The sequence below is a fragment of the Rhinolophus ferrumequinum genome, chromosome X (assembly GCF_004115265.2).
Source record: "Rhinolophus ferrumequinum isolate MPI-CBG mRhiFer1 chromosome X, mRhiFer1_v1.p, whole genome shotgun sequence".
NCBI classification, from domain to species: domain Eukaryota; kingdom Metazoa; phylum Chordata; class Mammalia; order Chiroptera; family Rhinolophidae; genus Rhinolophus; species Rhinolophus ferrumequinum.
Genome location: NC_046284.1, coordinates 100,462,981 through 100,477,787, shown reverse-complemented (window position 1 = coordinate 100,477,787; position 14,807 = coordinate 100,462,981). Strand labels below are relative to the sequence as shown.

Sequence of the window (14,807 nt, the reverse complement as noted above, 5' to 3'; positions counted from 1 at the left end):
TACATAGGTATTTAAATGTTTACTTTCTTAATATCAAAATGCATATTTTCTCTGCAAAAATATCGGAGAATGAAGAACTGTAAAGCTGAATATTGTATTGCTTTTTTGAATCCAGCATATTGAAATCTCAGAACTATTTAACAAATTACCTTTTTCTTTGCTTTCATCTATCTTAATCAGTATTTTCTGGCATTAAAAATTGGCCACAATTCAAATCTCCTTGATTGAAAAATTGCTACATGAACAATTCAAGCTAAAAACATTGCAAAAATACTTAAGATTTGGTGTCATAAACGCAACATTTCTTATATCTAAACTGTACATTTTCTAAGCTAAATTATAACCTCCACAATCCAATTTATCTTTATCTGCATACTCAAAAGACACAGCAAGTTGCAATTAAACTATACACTGGTTGTAATCCATATGTTGCATTTCCATTAACATACACCATAAAAAAGTCAATAAGTACCACCAATTAACTCTGCATTGTTTTGGCCTCTGCACTATCTCAGAAGGCATTTTGTCAATAGTATATATAGAAATATTGCTACATCACCACAAATTGTCCTTAGGGAAACAGAATTGTAATTTTATCATGATGGATATTTCTAGCAACTACATTATTGCTAAGTATACCACAAGTTCTCCTGGACAGAATCCAACATAAAGCAAAAGCACACACTGCCCGAAAGCCACTACTGTAAGATGCTTCCCTGTATCACAGATTCAATGACACGTTGCAGTTCATCAGATAAACCAGCTATATCTCGACTAACTCGTCCTGTCACAAAAAATCCACAGCAGTCTCCCAACATGATCATTACGATGATGTTCTACTATGTGCAGTAATGACAACAAAAGTCAGGAATGATAAATTTCCATCATCATTCACAACCTGAACTTGCAGAAGATAAGCAGCTGTGATATTGCAGTGAAGATAAACGCAGTTTGAAAAAAAGAGATCTCAAGATCTTACCTTAAGATACCATTTGTATTTGGCATGTTCCCAGTTCTCAGGAATTTGCGTCTTTTTGAGAAACTGTTCAGCTTCTGTTAGCCATTGATTAAGTATCTTCATATCGTAATGAAACCTCCGCCATTTTTCAACAGATCTGTCAAATCGTCTAGAGGTGAAAAACATAGATCAAGAAAAATAAATGGAGTATATAAAACAAATCACACAGACATGGCATATGTTTGATTACATTAACAACAATATTATTTTGATAGTTTTGCACATTTGCAGGTTTCTTGATTGAAACAAACATAAAGACAACTATTGCAGAGTATCAACATTTTCTTCTTTGTGAGCATATTTACTTTTTCTTAATTTCTGGAATTAAAAAAAATATATTAACATCCAATAAATTAAGTATTTTGAAGCTATTCAATTTCAAAATACTTTTTGCATCAAAATTAAATGATCTCATAAAGTGCATCAATTTCAATATTACTCTTGATCCAAAAGTTTCTATTCGTTAAGATCCTCAAGCATCCAGGATGACAGATGTAATTTAGGCTTAGCAATCAACCAATGAACTGATATAGCAGTCTAAATCAGGGGATGAATGTTGCCTTCCTTTATCCTTCTCATTTTATTGTATCCACTAACATTTTATTTCATTTTTTAATTAAAATTTATTGGAGTGACAATGGTTAGTAAAGTTACATAGGTTTCAGGTGTACAATTCTGTAATACATCATCTGTCTGTCACATTGTGTGTTCACCACCCAGAGTCAGTTCTCCTTCCATCACCATATATTTGACCCCATTTACCCTCATCTCCCACCCCCCATCCCCCTTACCCTCTGGTAACCACTAAACAATTGTCTGTGTCTATCAGTTTTCGTTTCATCATTTGTATGCCTTGTTCCTTTGTTGTTTTCAGTTTTATATGCTTTTTTTTTTTAAGGAGGGCACAGTCACAGTGGCCCACACAGGGATCAAACCAGCAACCCTGGTGTTATTAGCACCACGCTCTAACCAACTGAGCTAACCGGCCACCTCCAGTTTTATATACATTTTAAATTGGAATGCTGAAGGAACTTATATGAGTCAGGGCTTCACGTTTACCTTTGACAGTTGTACGTAAGAATCACATGGGGCATTAACAGTAAAAAAAATAAATAAATAAAGCACTGATTTCTGTCCCTACTCTAGACCAATTAAATCAGTATACTTGGAGGTGGGATACTGACACTGGTATTTTTAAAAGCACCCAGGTGATTCTAATGTACAGTCAAGGTGAAAAACACTCTATAAAGTTAGCTTTAAAGTCTTATGGGGCTTCTGATCTACTGGATCTCCCAGAGCTTGTTCAAACAAATATTTGCTAGCACTCAACCAAAAGCCATCCTGAAGAGCCCTGCCTCAGAGTATAGCAGTCTGTCAAAGTTCTCTGAGTTCAACTCTTGAGGTGCAATGGATTATAGTTTTGAATATCTTCCCAGATGTCTACCTCCATTTAGGAGCTTTAAATAACCTGAGAACTTAACACTGCAACTCCCATTTTACTGGGAAGGGAATAAAATTCACATATATTAAACAGTTACTATGAGCCAGGCACTGGGCTCTGTGCTTTTACATATCTGATTTCATTGACTCCAACAACACCCCCTGCACCATAACAATTATTATTCCTATTTTCCCCTGGAGAAAAATGAGAGGGCAAGTGACTTGCCAAAAGGTAAATAGCTGTTAAATGGCAGTGTGGGGATTCCAACTCGGATCTCTCTGGTTTCAATGATGCTTTTCACTGCCTTACGTAGTCTTTTTAGGGATTTCCTTTTTTTAAGATGAATTCTCACCTAACCAGTTAAATAATTCAAAATGATAGCTGTAGGGATTTTTTCCTTATTTTCTTTCTTTATTATCTTCCAAATATTTAGTTATGCACCTACATGTACATTGCATTCTATCAGACATTGCATTTAATGGTTAACTATATTTCTTCCTGTAAAAATTTTTAAAACAGGCAGTATTTTGGTAGCATAAAATAGGCAGCCAGTGGTAACCAACAGAGGGAGTCTCTAACTATAGCTAGTATAAAAGTCAGAATTCTGCCTTTAATACTTAGTGGCATTCTAGAGTTAATCAAATGTGATAATATCCCTTAGCTACACAACGATCTTAGAGACATTTTACATGTTCAACAATAATTTTGCCTTTATACATTCGCAGTGGTACCTAATACACAAAGACGGACAAATGCAGCTTAAGAATGTATTCCCTTTAAAAAAGAATTGTACGTTGCGTACGTCTTACAGGCACTTGCACCACTGGAGTCAGAGTTGTTAAATGAGAATCTAAAAAACAATGAGGCATAGTTGGAATTGTTCCCTCTTGGTGAGACCACAGTTGATTTTAATTTTCATTATATATTTTTTTCTATGTTGTCAAGTTTTTCTACAGTGTGCATTTCATACTTTGATATTTAGAAAAATACTGTAATTTAAAAATAATTTTAAAAGGCAGCCTCATGCTAACAATTACTACCTTCAACTCTCTTCCCACTACCATAGTTTACAAAACAGGCAGAAGTTAACCAGAGCACACAGAGGTTGTCATTTGGTCATAATTTACCATTCCACTTTTGCAGTAGTTCCCTTCTTATTTTGCTTTTCCCCCTACCCAATCACCAGAATTATCCTATTGCCAACTCTTTCAGCTACCAGGAGGTATTTCGCCAACGTTCGTGCTATAAATACCCACTCTTCCTTGTAGGCCGTTGTTCAGACATGTCCCTCCACCATTCACCACACTGGCAATTACCATCTTCCACAAAATTCCACAAAGCCTCCTCCAACCCCAACCTCTCTTCCTCGTCATAGATTTTCTTCCCTTTTAATTCCCCAAGAGAAGAAATCCATAAGAACCAATACAACTGATGATGGTAACCCCAGGTCTGCAAGACAGAGCTGGAGGGAGGAAGAGAAGGGAAACAAGCTGAGGGCCTAGGGTTGGCTATTTACGTCCTTGTTCCAGGCCCACAAAAATGAGACAGGATAAACTCGGCAGCCACAGAAGACAACCTGCTGTTCCCCCATGCCCTGCTACTGCCTCAGAACTTTGTGACTTTGCGTATCAGTCCCATATTCCTGAAATGCCCACCTTCCCTCGTGTTCCTTTTTCCCTACTCTTGCAATCCAACCATTTGCATACTGAAAGTCTTGGTCTGAACTACTCATATCGTCACTTTGCAAATATCTAAATACAGAATATTCAACATAGCTTGCAGTAGCTAAAAGTTTGAAAACTGTAAAGTTGATTTGATTTTACGATTAAAGTAATTTCCAAACGAGTAACTCTGTTCAAACAAAATATTAAAGAATACAAGCATGCACTTGCACTTTCATATGGGATGGCATTTAATGTGAGTAATAATATTTTAAACTCCATTTCGAGCATCACATAAAATTTTAAAGTATACTTTTCAGTGTTTTAATATGCGTTGCTAACAGCGAAGTCTAAATCTATTCTTGAATTTACTATGTAAAATTTCATTTTTTTACCATGACTGCTTATAAACTTAAACTCTTTCCCATCAACGAAAATCCTGAATTAATAGACATAAATTTTGCCACTTTTACAATGTTACATTTATAAATTTAATCTCTAATCAGTCACTAAGCTCCCTGAATTCCTCTTACGCCATTAATTGGACTGTCCATGATTGAGGAAAAAGGCAGCAACAATTAGAAACACATCGAGATATTACAAATGGCATTCAAGGAAAGAAATGTAAGTTTTACTCTCTCTATTGTTACTGGGGGGATGGGCGGAAGTTGTTGCTTTTTTTTCCTGGCATAAGAGGAAATGTAGACCCAACTAAATAAAGGACCAAAAATGTCAGCATAAACATATGGATAATAAATCAAGTGATTTGAAAATTTTGCAAATATTAAAATTCTCATTCACTATGCAAGCAGTATTTAAAATTACACTGCTGCTTCATTTATGTTCTGCATAACTTATTTCCTGCTGTTCTAAATCAAGTTAGTCAGATTATTCTCGAGCATAAATTACATTTAGGGAGTAATTTGGGTACTTTGGGACATACTTTAACAATTTCAGGCCATTAAGGTGGTGCTCAATTCCATAAAATAGATTTAAATAAATAACACCCTAGTAGCCTTCTGACATATCCACTGTGGTTTTCTCCTTAGGTCTGCAAACTCAGCATCGGGCTGCTGGTTATTTCCTCCTACATATTTCATCTTTGATGCGGGAGTGGAAGGGATCTTGTCTAAAATCTCCTGGTCCAAACTGCAGGTGCTGGTAAATAAAATTAGTTATTTGCCCCAAACCATAGTACCTGGCTCCCTTCCCCACCACCTCTTGGCTCCGCTTCCCCGGCAATGATTTCATGAAATCTAAGTAGACTTGCAGTTAGGAAATATTTTCTACGGAATCTGATTCGCTCTGAGTAGTGGTCCCATGGCTCTAACTCTCCTGACTTCTCTCCTAGCCCTTTTAGTTCTTACTCCTAAGACACTGCTGATTTCTAGGCTGAAGTCTTTCATCTCATGCCTAATATACATACTGCGCCCAGATCCACACATGTATAATTAGTCTCCACGTCAGCTGTCTGCCTGTCTCACTGCAACCGCTCCCTGGACGCCGGCTTATACCTGAACCCATGGTTTTGCCTCCTCGGCAGGTCGAGCACAGTGGGCAGACTGATAGGAATCCTGGCTCCTCCATTTACTGTGTGACCTTGGGTAATAAGTGACCTCTCTGAAAAGTGATTATTATAAATAACCTCCTTAGGGTATTTGTGAGAATTACATGAATGAATATATCTAACTTTCCTGAAACAGTGTCTGGCAGTGTTCAACAGACATGAGCACTAGTTTTTGTTATTGTTATTCTACCTCTACTTGGCTTAGGTTTTCAACGCAAGTTGGATCTCCAATATAGAATCTAAGCCATGTCAGTGTGTGTCTCTGGTGGAGATCGGACATATAAGAAATGATTTTATCTTCAACTTCAGGATTTAAAGTAACTAATAGATAATGTCATGAGCCTGCTTACAGAAGCTGAATCATTATTCCAGCATAGAATCCATGGTTGCCCATGGCAGTAGTTCGCCATAATCAGAAGTGTCTGGAGGTTGATGGTAACCACTTTGGGCACCTCTTGTAATTGCAGAAGTCAAACGTGACTTGTATTCATCTCTTGTTATGGGTATATATCGAGTGCTACAATTTTAATACAGTTTTCATCTTAAAATGTGTATACATTTTTTTGGCACCCTCTCTATATAATTATGTTTATATGTGTTTATACATATATATGTATATATACATATATATTTATATATGTAATGTTTAGTTTTAAACATCTTTTATTGTGAAACACACTAATATAAAGAAGAATGTGCACAACCGCTTGTTGCTATAACTAAAGGCAGGAAATTAAAAAAAAAAAAATCCAGCAGCCCGAAACTCCTCCTGCATCCCCTCCCACTCACCAGTCCCTCCTGCCCCCACAATAGAACCTCGTTCTGAATTTTCTTGGCAATCATTCCCTTAGAGCAGGGGTGTCCAAACTGTTTTCAACGGTTTTCACCAAGGGCCATATGCGGTAAAATGCACAAACAGCCGGGCCACTCACTCGAGGTGAAGTACGTATTGCCTCACCTAGTTTATTTAAGTAAACTAAATATATTTTTGGAATTTACTGTGGGCCAATTAACAATGGATTGCGGGCCGCAGTTTTGACACCCCTGCCTTAGAGCTTTGTAACTTAAATATGTACTCCTACCACTAGAGACTGATTGTTGTATGTTTTGAACTTTTTATAAATGGAACCGTGTAATATGTATTCTTTTGTGTGAGGGTTCATTTGCTCCATATTATACTTTTAAAATTAATCCGGGTGGTTGCTTATTCATCGATGCATAATACTCAACTGTGTAATTTTTTTCCACTGGTAATAAATATTTCAGTGGTTTTAGTTTGAAGCTATTATAACGCTGCTATAACCTGTCTCCCGGAAGGCGTACACAAGCATTTCTGTAGAGTATATATACCTAGGAGTGAAACTTATGGGCCATAGGTTATGCACATCTTTAATATTACTAAATAGTGCCAAATATTTTTCACATCTACCATGTTTCCCCAAAAATAAGACCTAACCGGAAAATAAGCCCTAGCATGATTTTTCAGGATGACATGCCCTGAACATAAGCCCTAATGCGTCTTTTGGAGCACAAATTAATATAAGACCTGGTCTTATTTTTGGGGAAACATGGTAGCAGTAGTAGTGTATGAAAGTTTATACCCACATTTACAATTTACAGTCCAAGTAGTAGTATCTGAGAATTCAATTTGTTCCGTATTTTCATCACCACTGGATACAGTCATACTTTTACATTTTAACTATTCTAGTCAGTCTATAATGATATCTTACTTTACTTTTAATTTGCAATTCTGACTGCTAATGGGGCTGGCAGGTTCTGTGGATTTCTTATTTTGTGTCTAAGACAAAAGTCTTAGACAGTGTTGTTGTGAAACGTAAAATATATTTGTTATTTAGTACAAAGTGATCATTCTATAAACACCATCCAGATCAAGATATAAAACATTGCCAGCAGCCCACAAGCCTTCTTTGTGCCCCGTCTCACTTTTCAAGAACTTTTCCCAGTTTTCTACTGGATTTTCTTTTCTTTTCTTAAAGATTTATAGGAATTCTTCATAATTATGAATGTACACATTTCATCAGTATGTGTATTCCAAATTATCTTTTCCTAACGATGGCTTTCATTGTTACCCTCACAATATTGTCTTTTAATGTACAGAAGTTATTAATATACAACATAGTCCAGTTTATTATTTTGACTTATGATTAGTGTTTTATACATATATTTAAGAAAGCTTCCTTCACCCAACATTCATTAACATACTCTCCTATACTTTGTTGTAAAAGTTTTATTAATTTGCTTTTCCCCCATTTAGATGTGTAATCCTCCTGGATTAATGTGAAAAAGGATGTGTGTGTGTGTGTGTGTGTGTGTGTGTGTGTATGTGTGTGTGTATATATATATATATGTATGTATATATGCATATATATATATATATATTTCTAAGCAGGAAATTCTATTTTAATTTTTAAGGTAAGGTTTGTATACGAAACAAAGTAATAGGTGTACAGTGGGAAAATAAAGGTGTGTACAATGAAAAGTAAGTCTCTGTCTCACTTCAGACACCCCCCCCAATTCTGCTAGGTATGCTTTCATTGTAAATACAAAATTTTAAATTTGAAATATTTACAGAGTAAGGCAAAGAAATAAACAAATACAGTGGTATACAGTGCTATCTTTCTCATTCAGTTTAATTGTTTTCAATACATCCTTGCTAGTTGTTTTTATAGCTCTGGATTGACATTTTATTTGTAATGCCCTGTTTACTTTATCTACAGTCTTCTCTAGGCTGTGAGTCTGGTTCTCAGGCTTCAAACCAGTTGGAGTAGTACTCTGATTTTAAGCTCATCCCCGTAGTTATAATACTTGAGTTTAGGAACTTACATTCATGCATTAATTGCTTCTCTTCACTGCTGAATTTCTGGACATTTTGTTTCCGTTGTTTCTCACAGTAATTTTTTCGTTTATGAACACACAGAAAAGATAGACTTTATTTGACCTGCATCACCAACATCGGCACTTAATGTAACTTCTTTCCAATCACAGGGGAGAGAGGGATATTTTTCATAAATAAATAAATAAATAAATAGTTTGCCTACATACTGTAGGTGAAACTCCTAGATTTCTTGCCTGGATGTTTTCCTATACAATCTCATTCACTCAAAAAGGTTCAACTAACATCTACAGCAGGGGTTGGCAAATTGCATAAAGTTCTTGAGAATAAATATTTTAGTCTCTGTTGGCCACGCAGTCTTTGTTACAACTAGTCAACTCTGTTACTGTAGCTCAAAATCAGCCAGAAGCCGAAAATAAGAAATGGGCTTGGCTGGGTCCCCATAAAACTTTATTTTAAAAACTCCAGTGTGGGGCCAGATTTGGCTCACGGGCTGTACTTCTGCTTCATCTATAAACCGATTACCACAAAGCCCCAGGTTCTGGTCTTTACTTGAGCTCTATATTTAGCTGTTTTCTGGACTATCCTCACCAGAACATTCTATATGAATCTCAAACACGACGTTTTAATGGTTCCTTATTTACTCCTTTAAGTCTATTTGTAATTTTAACTAATGACTTCCAAGCTAGAAATCTCTCTGAGGTCATCCTTTACTGCTCTCTTTCTTTTTCACCACGTTTGTCTCTACATCCCATCAATTCTAAATCAGAAATGACTCTTTTAATTTGGCCTCTTCCTTTCTAGCCTCACTACCATGGCTTTTCTTGACATCCCCGAACACCCTTTTCCTTGACATGTTACAACTCATCTCTCCCTATCACCATCGTCTGACCACCCTCTAAACTATGTCTATAGTGTCATTCTTTCTTTCTTTTGGTTCCAACACAAACATTCTCATAGTCCACAGTGTATACGTACACTTGAAAATACTGAATGTCTCAAAACTTCCATAACAATCCAAAGAAAATCTTAAAATTCTTTAGATTTCCAATTTTTTTTTTTTAACTTGGCTGGCCTCTCATTGATGGGAGGGGTTTAAAATGGGTATTGTAGTAATGTCTTTTTCCTACATGTAGGCAGACCTGTGGAGGAGCAGGTTAAACTAGAAAAGCATCATCAATAAGCTTGAGTCATCTTAAACAAACGAGGACTTTTTGAACTATAAGTATGTACAAATACATACACACACATTCAAATACATATACACAAAATTTATACACACAAATGCATGTGCATATATTCATATACATATATATATATATATATGCATGTATGTATGTACGTATGCATACACACACACATACAAACAAATCAGGAACTTGACCTAAGTGGATATTAGGAGTTTGGGGACTCATTATTTTGACTTAGGGAGAGAGACCAGAAACATCCTTGAGATAAATGTATAAGTATTCACATAGTTAGGTAGGGATCCATGTCTTCACCTACTCTTGACATCTGATTATTTCAGTAGCTAATTATAAAAAGAAAAGCAAATGTGTCTCTGCTATTACTAATATGTTCTTTGCACTTCTCTCTTACAAACACCTTTCCCACAGTCCAAAGTCCCAGCAGGCCAATGACTATGTAAAGGGTCCAATATTTGACAGTTGACATATTGGAAAAATATTCAGGGTATGCTATTCCAGCACTGCTTTTAGAAAAAAAAAACAAACAAACAAACAAACAAAAAACAACAATGCAGGGTTATGCTAATATTAATCTAAAAATTATGCAATTTCAATGTCTTGATTTGGCGCAATTAGCACTCTGTGAAAATACCTCAAGTAGCAAAAATAGTTTGCTATTAGTGAGCTATAATGTTATCTTGAATAGTAGGATCTTTCGGAGAAATTAACTACACAAACTGATCAGCAGTCTAAATTAAATAATTTAAATTCTTAAAAAGTTTGAGGTAGCATTCCTTTTAAGGACTTGATATATTCATGGATCTCCATTACAAAATGTGAGCTTTTCATTTTGTCTTAAATTTACATATCTTCTAGTATAAAGTCCAAATGAAAAGGATACAGTGTTTGACATCATAGCTTCCAAATCGTATCTTTAATTTGTTGGCTAGAGGGGATATATGAAATAAGGTTGTCTTTCTCTTCATTCAAACACAAACATATGCAATTGATATAGGACTTTTAACAGAGAAATAGCAGCAAAAGCAGAAAACAAAAGCAAGAAGCCATAGATATATACTAAGCACTCTACTATATACCTCAGACTCAATACACTATTTCACATTTTTAAAAAACACCTTAGGTAGGTACTATTATTATATTCATTTTGCAGAAGAGGAAACTAAGATTTTGGAGGGCTAAGTAATTTGTATATTTCCAAGCAGGAATACAAGGCAATACTATAGTTGAATAACACTAGTTTACAGTGTATATGTTTTGTTTTTTTTTTTTTTTTTTTTTTTTTTTTTTTAGCATCATTAGAATCAGGAAACACCATGTTATCCCACAGAAGATAAGGAATCCTTCTTCTGTAGCATACTGTCCTCTTGGCATAAAGCATGGTGTTATTGTTCAGTTCCACTTGTATATATCTGAGCATCACAAATCTTACATTAAAAAAATGAAAGGATTCATAAATGTCCTAGCCTCCTTTTTCAGCCTCATTTTCTCAAACTAATATCTTTTCTTTATAACCACTTCTCATTACACATCATGATGAATACCGTGTTTCCCCGAAAATAAGACCTAGCCGGACAATCAGCTCTAAGGCGCCTTTTGGAACAAAAATTAATATAAGACCTGGTCTTATTTTACTATAAGACTGGGTTTTTAATATAATAATATGATATAATATAATATAATATAATATAATATAATATAATATAATACCGGATCTTATATTAATTTTTGCATCACAAGACGCATTAGAGCTGAGGGTTGGGCTAGGTCTTATTTTCAGGGAAACATGGTATATACCACATTCTCAAATGAAATTGAATTTATCTTGTTTTTCCATGAACATCCTTGAGGGTGCCTCATCTTATTGTTTTGCTTGTTTGTTAATATTATTTCTTCTTTTAGGTTGGTGCAAAAGTAATTGTGGTTTTTGCAATGATTTTTAACCTTTTTTAAACGACAATTACTTTTGCACCAACCTAATAGATTCTCTGTCCAGATATGACTTCCTCCTTGAGAACCTTTCTGATGCTCTCAACTAGAAGTAATCCATTCTCCCTCCCCTCTCCTCTCTTCCCCTCCCCTCCCCTCCCCTCCCCTCTCCTCTCTTCCCCTCCCCTCCCCTCCCTTCCCCTCCCCTCTCCTCCCCTCCCCTCCCCTCCCCTCCCCTCTCCTCTCTTTCTCACAAGAGCACAGCTCACAGCGGCCCATGTAGGGATCAAACCAGCAACCTTGGTGCTACCAGCACCAAGCTCTAACCAAGTGAGCTAACCACCCACCCCTCCATCCTCTCTTTGAACTTCCTTAACACGCCTTTTGTCCTGCTTTAAAGAATTTACTCCCTTCTAATTTATATTGGTGTCATTATACCCAAAGTACAGCAAATGCTCTCTAAGGATAGAAACTATGTTGACACATCATTTTTACCTTCTATAATGGCTACTTATAAATACTGCTGAAATTAATTTGTGCAGATTCAAAATTAATTAACTTAATTTTAATACACACAATTGGTATCCATTTTGAGTCATACATCTTTTAATAGGAAAATGTCATGTAGAGTAGAAATCCCAAACTATCATCTTTCAAAAGACCTATGTTTCGATTTAAATCACAAAAGAGGAGGCTGTGCAATATACAAAATTTGTGGACAAACATTGGTTTGAAATTCTGCTTTCTTGCTAAATAGTGCTTTGTAAACTTCAGCAAGTAATTTAATTTTCTGATTTCAGAATCCTCATTTGTGAAGTAGGCATGATAATATCGACTTCACAGTGTGGCTACAAGGAGTAGAATACTATGGTCAAGTTCATGAACCACATAGCAAGTACTCAGACAATGCTGGCAATAACTATATCATAATATCCATATCTATCCATCTATCTATCTATCTACATACGAAAGTAGAATGGTACCTGCAGATAGATATAGCATTCTTCTCCTTTAAGATTCACATTTCACTATGGATACAATGATTTTGCTGCTATTTTAACTGAGCAAACCAAAACTATTACAGCAAATGGATTCATGTATTTTTACTTGTTTCTTTCTGAATAAGGGAAAGACAATACACTTGACCTGGCTACAAGAAAGTTAATGTCAATTTTTTTCTGCTAAAGGAGCATGAGAGGGGAAATATTTTATTTAAATATGGAGGGTAAATAGATTTTGACTTTCAGGGCAAGTAAGACATTTAGGTGTTGCTATCTTCTCAAAAGTATTATTAAAACACAAATTTCAAATATGCAGAGTAAGATTAGAAAATAGAAAAGTATGATATTTTGCTCCTTAGGCTGCCAAAATATTCATTTCCTCCATAGGCTGTTGCAGCGATTCAAATTCACTACTTGAGATCAGCTTATAAAAGTGTCATTTTTTTTTTCATATGGGGACTAATTTCTTTTGACTATGATTAAAAGTAAAGATTAAGGTCACGGTGTACCTCAGAATATATTTGGTATGAGAGCACCATAATACCAAATATAAAAATAAAACTGAAACAATTAACTTTTCACTTAGCTTTATGCCACGTAGGCAATTCTGTTTTCTCTGTTATACAGTTTCCCTGGGGCCATTACCTCAAAAGACTGCTTTTCCTATTAAGGGAGTTATAATTAACAAGAGCCCCCCCCACACACCAATTATCATGTACCATATTCATGAACACATACAAGCTATTATTTTTCCTAGTGTTTACAGTGGTGCCTCGGTTTTCGAACGTCTCCGTTGATGAACATTTTGGTTTAAGAATGCTGTAAACCCGGAGGTAAATGCTTTGGTTTTCAATACGACTCAGAAGTTGAACATGTCACACGGCTTCTGCTGAGGGCAAGATCCTGAGGCCTAGCTGTTGGCTGTTTTCGAACATTTCAGAACCTGTGGATTACATTCGAAAACTGAGGTACCACTGCACCACATTTTATTTTAAGTTTTTGGAACCAATCTCAAAGGTGGCAGATTTAAAAAAAAAGATAGTGAATTTTATAATTGTCAACTCATTCTAAATTAATTTTCCAAAGAAAGAAAAACTATTCTCATCTTACTATTATAAGTTGGTCTTGGAATGTGAAGAAATAGTATTATAGAAAAAGAACAAATTTAGAAGCACCAAATGGAATTAACGAAGAATTCGTGCTGAAATGATACCAGAGTCACATTTCAATTAGAAATAGGAAGGTGAACATTTCCTATTCACCTTCAGAGGTTGTATGTGGTAAGGAAAATAAGAACCATGTTCAGCGGACATGACCTATTTCGCTCAGAGTTGCACCCACAATTCAAAAAGAAAGCGTCCAAAGGAATTTCTTACAAAATTCTTATAAAATTCGATAACTAGTAATTAATGTCAAGGCAGATTATGGGATATATATACTCCGAAATATATATATGCACACACAGAGGCTATATATATAGATATATCTCTATATAGATATACACAGACATATATATATAGATATATAGAGATATATAGAGATATATCTATCTATATATATAGCCAAAAAATGTATACACATTTTAAGAAAGGAAAAAACTGTATTAAAATCGTAATACTATGAACGATACTAGCGTTCATTTGACGAACACCATCTTTTGAGTAAATGCCATACTACACATTGCTACCATAATTCAATTCAACTTCGAAAAGTAATACACAGATAACATCTCTCAACATGTTATATTTTTTTGGCACCCCCGGTATATATTAGGGTGGTGCAAAAGTAATTGCAGTTTTTGCAATTACTTTTAACATTTTAAACTGCAATTACTTTTGCACCAACCAAATATATATATATATATACATATATATATATATATGATAAAATGAATTAAATATGCCGGGGTCCCTTATTAGGATGTGATGTTCATTTTAGTTGAGTCCTCTGATCCCATGAACATTTGGAGGATTCCTTCACCCCCACTTCCCAGTACAGATGTGCCTCGGGAGCAAGCCACTTCCAGCATGACACCATGTACGTTAAGACACCTTCACTTAAATTCACTGAACTCAAACCAGATCCAACTCTAGCAAGTATCATTCAAGGACACTTTCATCATGCTTGATTT

General features: G+C 35.4%; 1 protein-coding gene across 6 annotated transcripts in view; it reads right to left on the bottom strand.

Moving 5' to 3' along the window:
* The window catches only part of DMD (dystrophin), a 2,143,628-nt gene that overhangs the window by 1,107,357 nt on the left and 1,021,464 nt on the right, over positions 1 to 14,807 (bottom strand). For all 6 annotated transcript variants that reach the window (XM_033109718.1, XM_033109734.1, XM_033109713.1 and 3 more), the window contains exon 44: positions 980 to 1,127. In XM_033109718.1, the coding sequence (XP_032965609.1) occupies positions 980 to 1,127 (148 nt within the window). The remainder of the gene's footprint in view (positions 1 to 979; positions 1,128 to 14,807) is intronic.